Below are 17992 nucleotides of genomic sequence, written 5' to 3'. Positions count from 1 at the left end.
ACTTTATATTGTAGAATCTACTGGTACTTTTACCAGACAATATGTAATTCTAATAGCCACAATGCCCTCTTAACTTCTCGAATTCTTCGCGCAAGCGTGAAGAATTCGAGAAGTTAAAGGGGCATTGTGGCTATTAGAATTACATATATTGTTTAAAACAGTTCAGTAAGTTAATGATATTTTTGGTGTTCCTATGTGAATGCGCGCGTATTTTGACTAATAATAATAATAATAATAATAATAATAATAATAATAATAATAATAATAATAATAATAATAATAATAATACACCAAGACGGTTCAATAATCTCAGCAAAGTTAAAGTGTTGTACCCTCTTGGTTAAATTCCAAAACATCGACGATTTTTGTTGTTTATTTGATTTCATTATTCATTGTGTCTTCATCACCTATTTTCAAGGTTAATTTGGGAATAGGGATATAAACCTTGGAACGTGAAATCTGGTGACATCACCACTTTTTCCTGCATCTGGTATCACAGGCTCTTGTTTCATGAGTACCCAGTGTTTATAAACTTTCAAAACTAAGACATATATGTTTTAACATTAACTAAAGAGTCAGAACACTGATTTATTGATTAATACTGTAATCTGGCGTCACAATAATTCTGGAGACGTAAAATGGACGTGAAATTCTTAACTGAATATTTAGCCTCCGCGGAATGCTATCAGTCCTGGGTGTCAGTTCGGGCGAACACTTTCCCGGTAATTGATTCTCAGGTAAAGAGAAAATAAAAAAAAAAAATAAGAGGGTAAAATGCTTCTCGTTCCTTTCCCCTCGTTAAGCTACCGAGTGCCATTAGGGAGGGATTTCTTCTCGCTTAAAAGAAAGAAGAAGAAAAGAGCTGTTAAAATATCTATTTAAATTGAGGAGCCATTAGGGAGGGATTTCTTCTCGTTTAAAAAAAAGAAGAAAAGAACTGTTAAAATATCTATTTAAATTGAGTTTCTTTACAGGCCGTGTTCAAATAGTATTTTTCCCGATGCCTTTCGGTATCTTAGAACCAAATTACTCCGGCAGATTATAACAATAAGTCATTTGAAGCCACGTTGAGTTTTTCTGTAATTTTTGACTATTTGGGGACCCAAACTTTGTACCAGTGGCCGAAATTAGTAGCAAGTTTGAAGTCTGATTTCAAATTTTTTTTTTTTTTTTTTGACATTCTGGAGACCTAAGTTTTGCACCAGATCTCAGAATTAGTAGCAAATGTTAAGTCTGTTTTAATTTTTTTACAATTTTTTACAATTTAGAGACCCAAATTTTGCATCAGTAGCCGAAATTAGTTGCAAATTTGAAGTAAAATTGCCTTTTTTTTTTTTTTTTTACAGCTTTTGAATATTTGGTGACCCAAATTTTGCGCCAGTAGCCGAAATTAGTGGCAAATTTGAAGTCAGAAATTCAGTTTTTTTTTTTTAACAATGTTTGACTATCTGGAGGCCCAAATTTTGAGTCAGTAGCCTAAATTAGTAGCATATTTAAAGTCACAATTACATTTTTTTTTTCAGTTTTTGACTATGTGGAGACCCAAATTTTGCACTAGTAGCTGAAATTAGTGAAAAATTTTAAGTCTGATTTCAACATTTAAAAATTTTTTTTGACAATTTGGAGACCTAAATTTTACGCAAATAGCCTAAATTAATGGTAAATATGAAGTCACCATTTCAATTATTTAACCTTTTAGCCAATTCTTGACTGATCGGAACTAGGCACGGAAGCACGATGCTAAAATGCGCCAGAGAACGTGCTCGCGCGTACCACCTCAGATAACGAATTCTGTTTAACAGACCAAGAAGGGAAATATAGATAAATGGCGTGAAAAATGTCACAGACGAAATGAGGGGGTGGAACCAGGAAGGAATTCTGAGAGTTTGTTATTTGGTTTTTATAGTGACAGGTAAGAGCACACAGGTGTGTGTGCGTAAGGGCTTCCGTGAAAGACAGATCTTGCGTAAATACGCAGCAATTAGTTTTGGTTATGTGTTAGTATATACACATATACATACGTATATTCATGCATACATATATACATCACACAAACACAGATATGTATATATATAGTATTTATATTTATTTATAATTATATACATATAATATATATATATATATATATATATATATATATATATATATATATATATATATATATATATATATATATATATGTATATAGATAGATAGATAGATAGACAGACAGATAGCTGTTCTGAAAATACATACAAATTTTTAAACTCTATGATAATTTTAGCAAGTTGCAATATTTTGAACGATTAATTGCTAAATATTAATAACAAATAGAATCACACTTTATACCATATGCACTCACCTATAGGTATTTTTTATAATATACTATGAGAAAAATATGTCTTCATATAAAGCTCTGTCTAAAAAAAATTTTTATAATTTTTTAACATAACATTCTCTGCTTTTGCGAACGAGTGAGTATACTAAATATGCATCATATAAAAACAAACTATTGTGTTCAAGTACCCCAAAAGAATAAATATTTATTGTGAAAAGAGGCGTCAGCATTAAAAAAAAAAATAAGAATTAAACTGTAGTCGAATATCAAAACAGAAACATTTTAAATCATTTTAAAAGACTTACAATAAAATGAAAGAAAATAAACTAACTCTTTCCTTTCTCTTCCAACAACTGCACTGTCAGAGATACAAATCTCTCGCAGAATGAAAGGAGCAGGTAAACAAAGAGTGAAAAATAAGATAAAATGAAATAAGATAAAATAACGTCATTTATGAACGGACCTCGCGATTAAGTCGGAGAGCTAATGGTCTCTCAACTTGAAAGTAAACAATGAGAGAAAATGTTAAAACGGGACCTCACTCAAAGAAAGTACGAGGGGAGAAAGGGAGAGAAAGATTTGGCAATTTTTTTTGTCTTGTACTTTCTATCTTTTTATTGTTGTTTATTATCTTTTAATTTTATTTTTTTGGTCCTCTTAGGTGGCGTGGTCATGATTCATGGCTAAGGAATACTTCTTTTACAATGGGATTTGAATTTTTGGTTTTAATTTTTTGTCTTGTTTGTTTGTTTGTTTGTTTGTTTACAGGTATTAAGAGGTTCGTATATTATTCTCTCTACAGATGGCAGTTAGGATTTTGACTTATTAATTGACTTGCGTCTTTGCTCAGAATTGGAAATTTGTTCAAATGGTGTTCAGTAATTAAGTACTGCTTAAGAGAAAATTATTATTTTAGTTTTTGTCTTTTTTTCTTATTGGTTAATCTTATACTATTGGCTTATGTTGCAAGCTCGGATCTTGAAAGTCTTGTTAGTATATGCAGTAATTCCATTAAGCTTATATATATATAAGTGATGAATATACAGTCTATCTTGCGATATTGGTCGAATTTAAACTCAAAGTACTTAACGTTCGGATCTTGAAAATTTATGAATACACGGTCATTATTTCACTAGTACTTTAGACAAAGTAATTCATAAATCAGTATTTTACGTGTAGAATTTGCTTCGATAAGAAAATATCAGAATCCTTATTCCGATCGAGAATGACAAGATTATAATCTATTTTAATGATGAAAAAATATATATAAAATTCACATGGACTGAACTCATAGTTGGTGTTCTCGTTCAGGTAGATTATAAACATTATCATTAAATGGAAGATAAATTGAAGGAAGCTTAAGAATCACTCATTGACACTTGTATAAATCCCTGGTAGCATTGAGGGTTTCTAACTAAAAAAAAAAAAATGAGCAGAATGTTACAACAGCTAAAAATTATATTAAATGATAACAACAATAATACATATATTTTTAAACAGAAAGTGGAAATTTCTAAAAAAAAAAAAAAAAATTATTATGCAACCATATTACAGTAGTCGATCTTATGCCAAAAACAGCCAAGGAAAAAAAAATACGAAGGAATAAATGAGGAAGCGAAATAGACAGACACAGGCGTTAGTCGACCAGCCGTCCAATACTCACAGTCATGTCCCTTGAGGGCCGAGTTGTGGGCGGGACCCCTCGTCCAAGGGGCGGCGTTGACGTAATCGCTGGTGTCGTCGTCAGCGTCCTCCAGGTGGGTCTCGTCCTGCCAGATATCCTGGATGACCGTGGGGCCTTCCTCGATCTCTATGGGGTCGTCGGTCTGTGAGGAGAATAAAGGGGGAAGTTAGGATTAGGTGGTTTCGATTTACTTAAATTTTTATATGTTTATTTATTAGTTTAATCTATTTTTTTAATAACTTATCTCTTCTTTCTGCTTTACCTTTTACCCCCTGTTACTTCTTCAAATGAACATCATATTCTTTGGTAGCTTGAATTCCAAGTCTGTGGCACCTGGGGGCTTGTTTCATATGTATTGGGTTCATTTTCTGAATAATAATAATAATAATAATAATAATAATAATAATAATAATAATAATAATAATAATAATAATAATAATAATAATAATAATAATAATAATAATAATAATAATAATAATAATAATAATAATAATAATAATAATAATAATAATAATAATAATAATAATAATAATAAGAGAAGATGTGTAGTTCATATAGTTACGGTGTTGATTGTTGAAAACAGTTTCACATTCAGACGCTCAATAGTTTTTTGCAAATTTACTTCACAAATATAGCAATCAATTCTTAAGCGGAGGTAATTATTTTAATGGACGAACGAGTGACATTGAAAGAACGCTTCATCAAGTAGATGGTGATTATGTGGTTATGGGCCTGATTGTGCGAAAAACAGGTTTACTTTCAAACGATAAAGATTTCTTTACAAATTTGCTAACAAAGAATACAAATTAATTCTTGAACAAATGTAATTAATTTAACGTAGGAATGAGCGACATGTTAAACGCAAGCTTTGTTAAGTACAGAATTTAATTTGCTGTCGAACAAATACAACATAGGGTGCTTGAGGCAAAGAGTACCACTTAATTCCTAAACAAAGGAAATTATCTTAATATATGAACGAGTAACATTAAAAGAAAGCTCTGCTAAATACAGAATTTTAATTTGTTACCAAACTTCATTAAGTACAGAATTTAATTTGCAGGGTACATAAGACAGCGTGCATAAGGCCAAAAATTGAGATAAAGAGGGCTTTCATCAAATAAATTGGTTTGATACGGTTGAAAGGCATTATTTACAATATGCAAACTCCCAAAAACATCGAGATAAAAAAATTTCACCAAAATATATAGTTTTGATAGGGTAGCCATCAACAATTAAAAAACAAGTAAAAAATGCACCGAAGTTTCTTGAGCGCAATCTAGTTTTCTGTACAGCCGCTACAGCATATAATCAGGGCCACCGAAAATAGATCTATCTTTCGGTGGTCTCAGTAGTTTTAAAGATCTGAGGGCGGACAGAAAAAGTGCGGACAGAAAAAAGTGCGGACGGAGAGACAAAGCCGACACAATGATTTTCTTTTCAGAAAACTAACTAGGAGTTAAACATCCAAATATTTAACAAACATACAAAATAACGCAATGAAAGCTGTATGAAAAAATAAAGCTCAAATTCTGGTATTCCTTTGGCTTCCTCTTACTCAAAGAGACAAAAACCAAGGGTTTAATGTCTTGCACAATAAACGATGGTTTAACACCCTATGTCACAATAAACACTAGGGGAGGCTAATGTGCCGTTCGCATATACATTCGCAAAGAAAAACCCTTCATACATAAACATACAGGGACTACAGACTCCACGTTTGCTGTTTGTTTGTAATGGGCATCCCACACACATACACACACACGCACACACACACACATATACACACATACACCCATATGTACACAGACATCAATCATGTGTTTACTGGAAGTTTAAACAAACACGAACCCCCGCTTAGTATGTTATGAGACACCCTGGTGTTTTATGTGGCAATCTGTCCGTCCAGATCAAATTATTTGCCCCTTTGAATTTCCAAAGATGAATTATGGTATGGCAGTATGATGAATCATGCTGAATTCGGCTGAGGAGGAGGAGGAAGTGGTTATGGGAATATACTGGTTTCGTCGAGTTTTTCATGAATTTTTTGTATGATTCGTGAAAAACGGTACTGTTATTTTGTGGATGTTGAGTTTTTTTTTATGAATTTTTTCTGTAATTCACGAAGATGGGACTTTTATTTTGTAGAAGAAAAATTAGACTGAAGCAACTCATATAGTGTTGGTTAATGAAGACTAAGAAATCAAAACAATCTTCTGTTATAATATTCTTATCAGCATGGAACTGATATTCTTCTAATAGGCTGTTGAGAAGAATATTGTTACACCCAAACAGAGGACTGTACAAATTGAATGTCTAGAAACAGCTATCAAATTCAACAAACAGCTGTCATATTCAATAAATTTGAATAAACATAATAATAATAATAATAATAATAATAATAATAATAATAATAATAATAATAATAATAATAATAATAACCCATTTTAGCCAATGACCTTTACCCCGATTAAAAGGTGCTTGACCTCTTGACCATATCAAAACTACGTGAACCCTTGACCATATCCAAATTACTTGACCTTTCGACCATATCCAAATTAGCTAAGTCCTGAAGTTACTTAGCCTCTTTGCCATACCCGAATTAGTGAAGTCCAGAGCTAATTGAGTCTCCGATATAAAGTCTCAACAAGCTATAAAATACATAATACAAAATCTAAAGAAAAATGAGACTCCTGTGCTATATTCTACTCGACGCATCTTATCAAGGGATTAGACGTGTTATTTATGGTCACAACTATTAAGCCGGCTCTTGGCAATAACAAAACGTGACGTCTCCTCATTCACTGGCAATTGCTGGTACCCACCTTTCAGTGGGCAGTAATGGGTATTTATGGGCGCCCAGTCAAAGAACTCACGAAGGATATTTTGATTCTTTTTTTTTAATTTACAAAAGAATGAGGCAGATTTTAAAAGCAGGTTACCACTTGACATTTTTATAAGCATTTACGAGAAAAGGATTTTTTGATGATCATATTACCACCATTAACTTGATTATTCTTTTTTGTATTTTTTCTTTTTTTTTTTTATTTTTTATTCTTTTATTTTCTAAATTTTTTCAGCTAAAATTTTCCCGTTCTTTTTCTTCTTTCCTTTCCTCCTCATTCTCTCATCCTTTTTTCTCCTCCTCCTCCTCCTCCTCCCCCTCTTCTTCTTCTTCTTCTTCTAGAAAATCATAAACCACAATCAGATAAGCATCGATGCTTTTGGGATTGCGGCTTATGATTTTCTAGGAGAAGAAGAAAAGGAAGAAGAAGAAGAAGAAGAAGAAGAAGAAGAAGAAGAAGAAGAAGAAGAAGAAGAAGAAGAAGAAGAAGAGGATGAGGATGAGCAGGAGGAGGAGGAGCAGGAGAAAGGAGAGAATGAGGAGGAAAGGAAAGACAAGTAAAAAAACTGTTCCTCAGCAACTGATTAAAAAAATATTTTACTTTAACCTGTAAACGTATTAGGATACCGAGGAAGAATGAAATCCTCAAGGAATAAAGATCGCTCAAAATTGATTAGCTCAGTTACCATGGAAACTCCATTCAGTGGAAAACCAGTCTTGGAAAATTCATTTTGCAATTCGTGGGATCTCACTTTTAACTGAACCCCCCTCAACCACCATGAATCCCTGCTACCCTCCACTATCATGAACCCCTGCTACCCCTTCCCCCCGCACCCTCGCCACCATGAATCCCAACTACCTCCCATCACCATGAATCCCTGATACCCCTCTTCCCACCACCATGACTCCCTGCTACCCCCGTCACCATGAATCCCTGCTACACCATGAATCTCTGCTACCCATTCTCCCCCCACCATGAATCCCTGCCCCGTCACCATGAATCCCTGCTACACCATGAGTCTCTGCATGAGTCGCCCCCACCATTAATCCCTGTTACCCCCCGATACCATGAATCCCTGCTACACCATGAATCTCTGCTACCCATTCCCCCCCCCACCACCATGAATCCCTGTTAACCCCCCCCCTCTTACCATGAATCCCTGCTATCCCCACTATCATGAACCCCTGCTACCCCTTCCCCCACCACCATGAATCTCTGCTACAAACCCCCACCATTATGAATCCCTGCTACCCCTTTCCCCTGCCACCATGCCACCACCATGAATCCTTGTTCCCCCACCACCATGAATCCCTGTTACCCCTCCCACCCATCACCATGAATCCCTGCTATCACCCCACCATCATGAACCTCTGCTGCCCCTTTCCCCTACCACCATGAATCTCTGCTACCCCCCACCATCACCATGAATCCCTACTACCTCCCCCCCCCCAAAGTCCCACCCTCATAAAAAAAACCGAAAAAAAAAACATCGATGCAACTATGAATTATTAGAGACTTGCAATTAACGCATGTGTCGCCGACATAAATCATCGATTCATAGTCGCAATATTTCTTTCACTTATTCTTTTTTTTCACCCTTGGAATCAGATGTACAAATAAGGTTGATGATGAAGGAGTTGCCCAACTCAACTTTTTTTTTTTTTGTTTTTGCAGTCGATTTATTTATATATATATATTCTATACCTTGGACCATTGTTGATATATATATACTAATTCTTGAATATATATATATATGTATATATGTATATATATATATATATATATATATATATATATATATATATATATATATATATATATATATATATATATATATATATATATATATATATATATATATAAATTCAAGGATATATTTCTTAGTGTTTATATTTAGTTGTATGAAGTAATTTATTTTGGTTATCCATTAGATTTGGACCAAACAGTTGAATGGAGAGATTTGTACCTTTTAGTGAGCCTAGTGCAAGTTATTTTGTATGGTTATTCTGCAATAGCTGTTTATTTACTGTTTATTTACTTACCATATATATACATGTATATATCTTTAGGGATGAGGGTGCTAGCCCCATACCCTGTTTCTTGATTCTTCTACCTCATGAGTCTACCTTTCACATCTTGGGTTGACTGGTGGGCGGCCGGACACAAGCCAAGTGCTCTACCCCTGTGCTATGCCACCTACAATATATAAATATATATATATATATATATATATATATATATATATATATATATATATATATATATATATATATATATATATCGTGTGTGTGTGTGTTGTGTTTGTAATCTAGATACTCAACCCCATGTTTAACGAGTTAGCGACAAATGAAAAATACTCCGCATTTGCCAGCATTCACTCGCTGTCTTAATGTACATGCTTCATTTGCTTGAAAACATAAACATCGCTCTGGGATACAAGCACGAACATGGCAAGCAGAGAAGATACAATCAAGCAAAGGACCCTAGTCACTTTCGTAACCACTCCAAAGATAATCACTCATTTTCGTATCACGAATTTAGCTGAGGGTCTCTTGAGATAAAACAACCATGAAATGACACTGTTTGACCTTTCTTGACCTTTTAAAGGTCCCTCTGGAGGCTTCAGTAAGTTGCATAATGATAAGTCTTCAGTAAGAAACGAATTAGATTATATATTTTGAAGTAGCCCCCTTGTCTGAATCTAGAAGAACTGTTGGTGTGAAATTCTGGCTGGAACTGTTAAACATTAGTCAAAGTAGTAATAATAATAGTAGAATTGATAGTTAAAACAATAATAGTAAGGAGTTCTGTAGGAAGTACTTATTACTAATTGCCGTAATTTAAGTAGTAATAATAATGCTATTAGTTGTCAGCAGTAGCAGTCAGTGTCAAGTAGTAATAGTAAAACTGATATTTAAAACACTGTTAGTAAGGATTTTGAGAGGAACTACTAACTAGTAACTAGAATTAACAGTACTACTAGTAGCAGGATATACTTGGTTGTACAGTAGATGTAGCAGTAATAATAGTAGTAGGAAATATTTGGTAGCAATTTTAGAAGTAGCAGTAGCAATAGCATTAGGAAATATTTGGTAGGAATTTTAGGGGTGCCAGTAATAATAGTAGTAGGAACTACCTAATTGTATTAGTAGAAGTAGCAGTGGTGACAGAAGTAGGAACTGATAGTAATTGTAAGAGGTACCAGTATTAAAAGTAGTGAGAACTACTTGCTAGTAATTATAGATAGCAGTAGAAATATTAGTAGGAAAAAACTTTGTAATAATGGTAGAGATACCAGTAGCAACAGGAATTACTCACTGGAAATTTTAAAGGCAGCAATAGGAATAACACTAAGAACTGCTTGATGGTAATTGTAAAAGTAGTAGTATGAATAGTAGTAATAATGCTACTAGTAGCCGCTGCTGCAAAAGACAACAAGTTACAGGTGACAAGATACAGCAATCTGTTACATAACTCCCAGTCACCTTGAAGGCGACGGAGATGGATTAGTTAATTGAGCGGATAACATCAACACCCCAAATAAGGAGAAGGAAATTGGAAGAATTAATGAACTACTGACTTCCATATTAGGGAAGAGAGGAATGCAGATAACAAACAAGGGAGGAGAATAAAAAGGGAGCGAATGAAGAGATTAGGACGGGAGAGAGAGAGAGAGAGAGAGAGAGAGAGAGAGAGAGAGAGAGAGAGAGAGAGAGAATCGTCTTGAATACGAATGTAGGGAGAGGAATATTATAAGAATAGGTATAGGATACAGAGTTTAGGCCAAAGGCCGAGCGCTGCGACCTATGAGGTCATTCAGCGCTGAAAAGGAAATTGACAGTAAAAGGTCTGGAAGGTGTAACAGGAGGAAAACCTCAAAGCAGTTGCACTATGAATCAAATTGTTAGGAGAGGGTGGAAAATAAGATGGAAGAGAATATAAACTGAAGTACAGTAAAAGGAATGAAAGGGATTGCAGCCAAGTGCCTAAGGCACGCTGCAAAGAACCTTAAGTAATGCCTACAGTGCAACGCATGAGGTGCACTGACGGCTCTAACCCCCCTACGGGGAGAGGAATATTATCAGAGGGCTGGAGAGAGTGGGTATTCTTGTCTTGAGGACATTGGCGTGCATTGACGTGCATTGACGTGCAAACACGTTAGCGTGCCAGTTTCCCTCGTTCGCGGCAGACTGTCACCTTGCCAAATACGACCCAACACGACCTCAGGAACAAGTTCCTGGTAATTAAAAGCTGTCGTTAATTATCTTTCATTATTTTCGCCTCCTCCCGCTCGCATGGCAACAAATCAGAATCACAGCCAAGATTTCCACTCTGAGGCTTTGGTTGGTCTTTGTGAAGTCTTCCGTGGTAAATACGGCCTTGCTTGAGATTTATGGCAGCCATCTCTCTCTCTCTCTCTCTCTCTCTCTCTCTCTCTCTCTCTCTCTCTCTCTCCATTTGTTCCTCGATGGAAACTTTAATTTACAGTTGATGTTTATCTGGTGTAGCATGCAGCCTTCGGTCCTCTCAAAAGCCTTGTTTTTCTTTACGCCGTGTTTTCTTGTGGCTGAAACATTGACAAGTTAACTACAGTAGGTCTATCAGGTCAAGACTGTGTTAATATAAAAACAAGCACATGAACACACACACACACACACACACACACACACATATATATATATATATATATATATATATATATATATATATATATATATATATATATATATATATATATATATATATATATATATATATATATATATATATATATATATATATATATATATATAATTATCTAACTCTTTTCACCTTTAACGTGGCTCTGACAAACATGAGAAACCCATTATTTCTCTTATACACAAACTAGAAGGTGCGTCACGCTTTACTACTCTGTTATATAAGCTCTGAGCTCAAGTAGACATGCACACTGGTCATTACGCAATTGACTTGAATAGAAAAATGTTAATATATAAACATATGTGTCAAAGCGTCAACTATGCAGGTAATTGACCTTATCGGAGCCAAAAATAACTATTTGGTTGTCCGAAAGGAACCTTACATAAGGAGGTCATGTACATATACAAACAAATACCATCCGCCAAAGACTTTGCAATCAGGACCCCCAAAATACCCGAGTCCTCAGTGGCTTCCCCATTGGCCAAAAACCCCCAGAAATGGTGGTGGAGTTGCTAAAGGCCACATCCTGATTCCCACTATCTTTCCCTCAAGGAAACAACGCAGCAACAAATGGTGGTGGAGTTCCTAAAGGTCACATTCTGATTCCCACTATCTTTCCCTCAAGGAAACAACGCAGCAACAAATGGTGGTGGAGTTCCTAAAAGCCACGACCTGATTCCCACTATCTTTCCCTCAAGGAAACAACGTAAAGCCAAATGGTGGTGGAGTTCCTAAAGGCCACAACCTGATTCCCTCTTTCTGTCCCTTAAGGAAACAACGTAGAACCAAATGGTGGTGTAGCTCCTAAAGACCACATCCTGATTCCCACTATCTTTCCCTGAAGGCAGCAGCGTAGCAACAACGCCGCTGTTCCCCCCGTCGGCATCTGAGCAATAGCAGGCCCGGTCAAAGAGTATTGATGGCCTGCTTGTTTGGTCAGCAAAGTACTTGTCGACAGGTTGGCTGTACATGCAAATGGCGTTCGCAGGCCACCACCACCACCAGCACGGGAGGATCCCGAACTCCTCGAGTCCCTGTCGAATCCCGGACGTCTCACGTCTCCTGTAACGTTCTCCATCTGCGCATTTGTATCTGACGTACCCGAAGAGCCTAGGTCGTGATTGAGACACGGGACCCTCGAGGAGGAGAGTATGACTGTTTGCATCTTGCAATGCGATCTGTTTGTGAAACGTCGGTTCCTCTGCTTTTTCACCTAAGGATCTAGAGTGAGATGCCGCAGGTGTGCGTGCGTGTGTGTGTGTGTGTGTGTTTGTATGTGTGTGTGCGTGTGTGTGTTCCGGTGCTTTGATGTTTGGCGAGCGATAAACTTCCAAATGGAAGCTATAATCGTCCTTATGCTAGTGATGGACAGCGGCTGTTATTGTGTTTATTTTAGCATTAAAGGCGCTCTTGTGTTTGATCAGTACTAAACTCAAGGGTTCTATTGTGCTTTTTACCAACAGTAAACTCAATGAAAACCCCAATCACATCTCAGCAAATGCTCAGATCATCTGCAGTACCCGGGTTGCAATGACGTCCGTCCAAACATCGCCCCATAAACACAGGGCCGAGATGAAATCTCTATGCAAATGGCGAACTCCGGGCTGCCGTGATGAACGGATTCCTAATAGACGCTTATCCAATCTCCACGCCAGCGGCGGACCTAAGGATGCCATGATGTTTGTTTAACGGCGGACTGTAAACGGGATATAAAAACCGATGCTTAGCTCAATCTTTATCCATCACCGCCTACTTACGTGCGCAGGCGCTGAACCGCTTGATTGATTATCTTATTTTTTTCCCCGTTCTGCCTAAAAGTGCGCGAGATAAACAAATATGGCTTGCGCCTCCCTTGAGGATGAATTTCATTACGGGGGCAGCGCCGATCGTGCTGTTAGATATGGCTCCTAAAGGAATCTCATTTAGTACCCGGTTTCGAAAAATCTTATAACATGACTTGGCCACCCCTTCAGGTTTTGGGGAGACAAGATCTGGGTTGGATTGATTTTTACGTCAGTCTTTAATTAATTCTACTCTGGAAATTGATTGTATGCGTCTACCCCAACTGTCATCATTTATAATAGCACGAATCACGACTCATTTCGAAATTGGATCTCATGTTTCATGAGAACTGTAAGAGTTGATATACGTAATCCCTTATTTAAACCACATTTGACCTGAAATCATGTTTCGTCAGACGTTTAATCTTAAACTTGGCAATTTCTTAAAAATATGAAAAGACGAAAGACGAGCTTTTCTGCAGATTGAATGAATTTAGTAGCTATCTCATGTAAAACAAACCTAGAGAGTTCTGGATGCGATAAATCGCAATTTACGCAAATTGAATCGAAAATGCTTTACCTGACGAAATCTCCTACCAAAAGAATATATATACTCATAAAATAATATATATATATATATATATATATATATATATTTATATATATATATATATATATATATATATATATATATATATATATATATATATATATATATATATATATATATATATATATATATATATATATATACCAAGATTGTATTTTTACTTTTACCTCTATTTAATTTTTAAAACATTCTAACTGAAAAATTACGAAAAGCTTTATCCCGGAGAGTCTTCATTAATAATAAAACTAAAATATGAAGTTCAGTTTTGACTGTTGGAAATCTAAAGTGGAGGGGATTTTTATGCTGAATAAAATCAACTGGATTAAAAACCATTTGTGAAAATTCACACCAGAAATACAGGAGGTTAGTCGAACGGAATATTAACGAGAACCATTTATCACGTAGAAACGTCGCAGATCATCAGAATATTTGCTCTCACGAGAATTATAAAAGAAGACAATTGAAGATTTCAGTTGCGTTCGAGTAACTGTTATGTTGTCACTTTTTTTTTTACTTAGCATATGATGAAAACTGTAACGTTACCGCTTATAACGAAGGTTTTTAATTTTCTGTAAAAGAAAACTATTGTGCCAGCTTTGTCTGTCCGTCCGCACTTTTTCTGTCCGCCCTCAGATCTTAAAAACTACTGAGGCTAGAGGGCTACAAATTGGTATGTTGATCATCCACCTTTCAATCATCAAGCATACCAAATTGCAGCCCTCTAGCCTCAGTAGTTTTTATTTTATTTAAGGTTAAATTTAGCCATAACCGTGCGTCTGGCAACAATATAGGCCAGGCCACAACCGGGCCGTGGTTAAAGTTTCATGGGCCGCGGCTCATACAGCATTATACCGAGACCACCGAGAGATAGATAAATTTTCGGTGGCCTTGATTATACGCTTTACAGAAATCTGGATTGCGCCGAAGAAACTTCGGCGATTTTTAATTTTTTTTTAAGATTAAGGGGTAACAGTAGGTAATTATAGCTCTGTTCTTTAAACATTTTTTGACGTATGAAAGTTCTATAGAAGCTTGCTGGCTATGTCAATGACCTGATTGGTACGAATGGGTATACATAACCAGTAATGCTAAGCACGAAAACATGCAACTCCATCATACTCTATTGTAAACCTCACACAGAATGAATCAGGAGCCAGACTCCCCGTTAATGAAGAAGAATGTGCCTCTGACAAAAAAAAAAAAAAAAAAAAAAATTAAGAAAACACCCAATTGTCTAGTAAGATCTAGGGTCACGTTCTCCCCATATATCAAAACGGCGCAGAAGACCAAATTGGACCGCTCGCTGCAGCAGTTACGAAGCTGGAAAAACAGGAGCAAGGTGAATAATGAGCCGTCGAGGAGAAAAAGGGTTAAGAAAACATCGCGTTGCCTTGTGAGAGTGACGAGTCACGTGACTCTGTGTGTCAGAGGTGGGGTGGAGTGCAATTTGGGACCGTCCATTCCCTGCAGTGACAAATTTAGGAAAACATTTTGGGGAGGTGGGGACTCCCAGGCGATAAATAGGAAGGCTATAGGACAAGTTGTTTGCTTTTTAGTTTTCTGTAAAATAAAACTATTGTGACGGCTTTGTCTGTCCGTCGGCACTTTTGCTGTCCGCACTTTTTCTGTCCGCCCTCAGATCTTAAAAACTACTGAGGCTAGAGGACTGCAAATTGGTATGTTGACCATCCACCCTCCAGTCATCAAACAGACCAAATTGCGACTCTCTAGCCTCAGTGATTTTTATTTTATTTAAGGTTAAAGTTACCCATAATCTTACTTCTGGCACCGATATAGGTACCAACAACACAGGTCACCACCGTACCGTGGCTGAGCTTCATGGGTCGCGGCTAAGAATTTCATGGGCAGCGGCTGAGTTTCATGGGCCTTGGCTGAAAGTTTCATACAGCATTGTACGCTGTACAGAAAACTCGATCGCGCCGAAGAAACTTTGGCACATTTTTTACTTGTTTTATTTTTTAACGTAATGCAAGCTTCCATGCCAAGAGCTGGTGGCACCCAGAACCTACAATTTGTTAAGTTGGTAGGGCTAAAAGACAAATTTTTTTTTTTTTGTGGGATGAAAAAAGTCCCTCTAAGAAGTGGCTAGCAGGAAAGACAAAATGTAATAAATTTTTAGAAGGAAGGGAGGGAGAAGAGAAAGGAATTAATAACACAAGTGTAATTTCTATATTTCACGGCAATGATTTGTATATACCAACACTGCTTCAGGTGCTGCTGTTTCTCGTACAGTAGCAAAAACAACAGCAACAACAACAACAACAACAATAATAATAATAATAATAATAATAATAATAATAATAATAATAATAATAATAATAATAATAATAATAATAATAATAATACACCTTGTTGTACAGTCATCATCAGAATTACTGACATTTTTTTCCCGCTCTGTAAAATGTACTGGACAGGTTGCTTAAAAAGGTGTTTGCATGCGTACATCTGTAAATACGTTCATTAGTAAATTTATTTTTGCTCTCTTTCTCAGGTACTAGCGTGCGTTATGGGCTGCCAGGAACAAGAACCTGTGTTGGCATAAGGCCACCTATGTACAGAAGAAGTGAAAGGGTATGTATATAGTTTCATTGTTAAAAAAAGGTAATTATTGAACAAAATCAACTAATTTACTGTTCCTTTACTCTAATAACCTTCCCTCTTTCCTGTATAAGATTGCCAGTTCCATCGGCCTCTACATTAAAAAAATCATCAGTCGCATATAAATAATCAATCTTTATTTCCCCTTTGTCTAATCTATTCACGTTTTGCCTCGCTCTCTTTGTATTTCTTGTATATGATTGCCAGTCCCATCGGCCTCTGCATTTAAAAAAAACCTTGCTATTTAAATCATCAGTCGCAAGTAAGTGATCAATCTTTCCTTTCTCGTCTCTCCAATTTATTCATCTTTTGCCTAACTCAGTTTCTCTTTCCTGTATAAGATTGCCAGTACCATCGGCCTCTGTATTAAAAAAACCTTGCTATTTATATCATTAGATGCATGTAAGTAAATAACCAATATTTCCTTTCTCCTTTCTCTAATTTATTCATGTTTTTGCTAATTCACTTTCTCTTTTCTATATAAGATTGTCAGTCCCATCGACCTCTGCATTAAAAAAATCTTACTAATCAAATCATCAGTCGCATGTAAATAACCAATATTTTCTTTCTCATTTCCCTAATTTGTTCATGTTTTGCATCACTTTTTCTGTCCTGGACAAGATTGCCAGTCCCATCAACCTCTGCATTAAAAAGAAATCTTGCTGTTTATATCATCAGCCACATGTAAATAATCAATATTTCCTCTCTCCTCTCCCTAATTTATTCATGTTTTCCGCAGCCGATTAACGAAACAGACATGCGCGCCAAATCCCAAAATTTTAGTGGGAACCGCAAACTCTCTTAAATGAGGTTTCTCATCCTGTCGATAGGAACATGATGGATGAGGAGAGTCGAATGTTTTTCCCGAGAGAGAGAGAGAGAGAGAGAGAGAGAGAGAGAGAGAGAGAGAGAGAGAGAGAGAGAGAGAGAGAGAGAAATTGCAAGGGAGATAGAGGTAGATAGCAGGGTGAACTATCCGCGAAAAGGTGTTGTTTTTGATGTTCCAAGATTACGAGAGAGAGAGAGAGAGAGAGAGAGAGAGAGAGAGAGAGAGAGAGAGAGAGAGAGGCTACATAGAAAAGGGGGTTGCAAGGGAGATAGAAGATAGATAGTAAGGTGAACTCTCCACGAAAAGGTGTAGTTGTTTCTGATGTTCCAAGATTATGTCTCGAAATGATTCGGAGAGTTTCCATCATATGGGGAAGAAGGCTCGGAGTTCGAAATATCGTTCAGTCTTTTTTTTTCCCACGGCGGTTTTTTTCGATTTTTATTTTTTTTTTATTTTATACGTAACCAAAGGTGGGATGCACATTACTACAGACAGTACTCCATTTCAGTGAGGACGTGGAAGTTCATTCTTGGAATAAATCACATTGTTCAATTACCATAATTTATGAAAAGAAAAATATTTGCATGTAGCAGTATCTTTCTTTTGGGGGACCGGGTTCTATTGGGATC

The 17992-nt window shown here is 36.3% G+C and overlaps 1 protein-coding gene across 1 annotated transcript in view; it reads right to left on the bottom strand.

Moving 5' to 3' along the window:
- Window positions 1–17992, bottom strand: part of LOC136826998 (uncharacterized) — a 160072-nt gene that overhangs the window by 45435 nt on the left and 96645 nt on the right. The window contains exon 2 of the mRNA XM_067084651.1: window positions 3981–4143. Coding sequence (XP_066940752.1) covers window positions 3981–4143 — 163 coding nt within the window. The remainder of the gene's footprint in view (window positions 1–3980; window positions 4144–17992) is intronic.

The sequence above is a fragment of the Macrobrachium rosenbergii genome, chromosome 41 (genome assembly GCF_040412425.1).
Source record: "Macrobrachium rosenbergii isolate ZJJX-2024 chromosome 41, ASM4041242v1, whole genome shotgun sequence".
Classification (NCBI taxonomy): domain Eukaryota; kingdom Metazoa; phylum Arthropoda; class Malacostraca; order Decapoda; family Palaemonidae; genus Macrobrachium; species Macrobrachium rosenbergii.
This window is presented reverse-complemented; position numbering and strand designations above follow the sequence as displayed.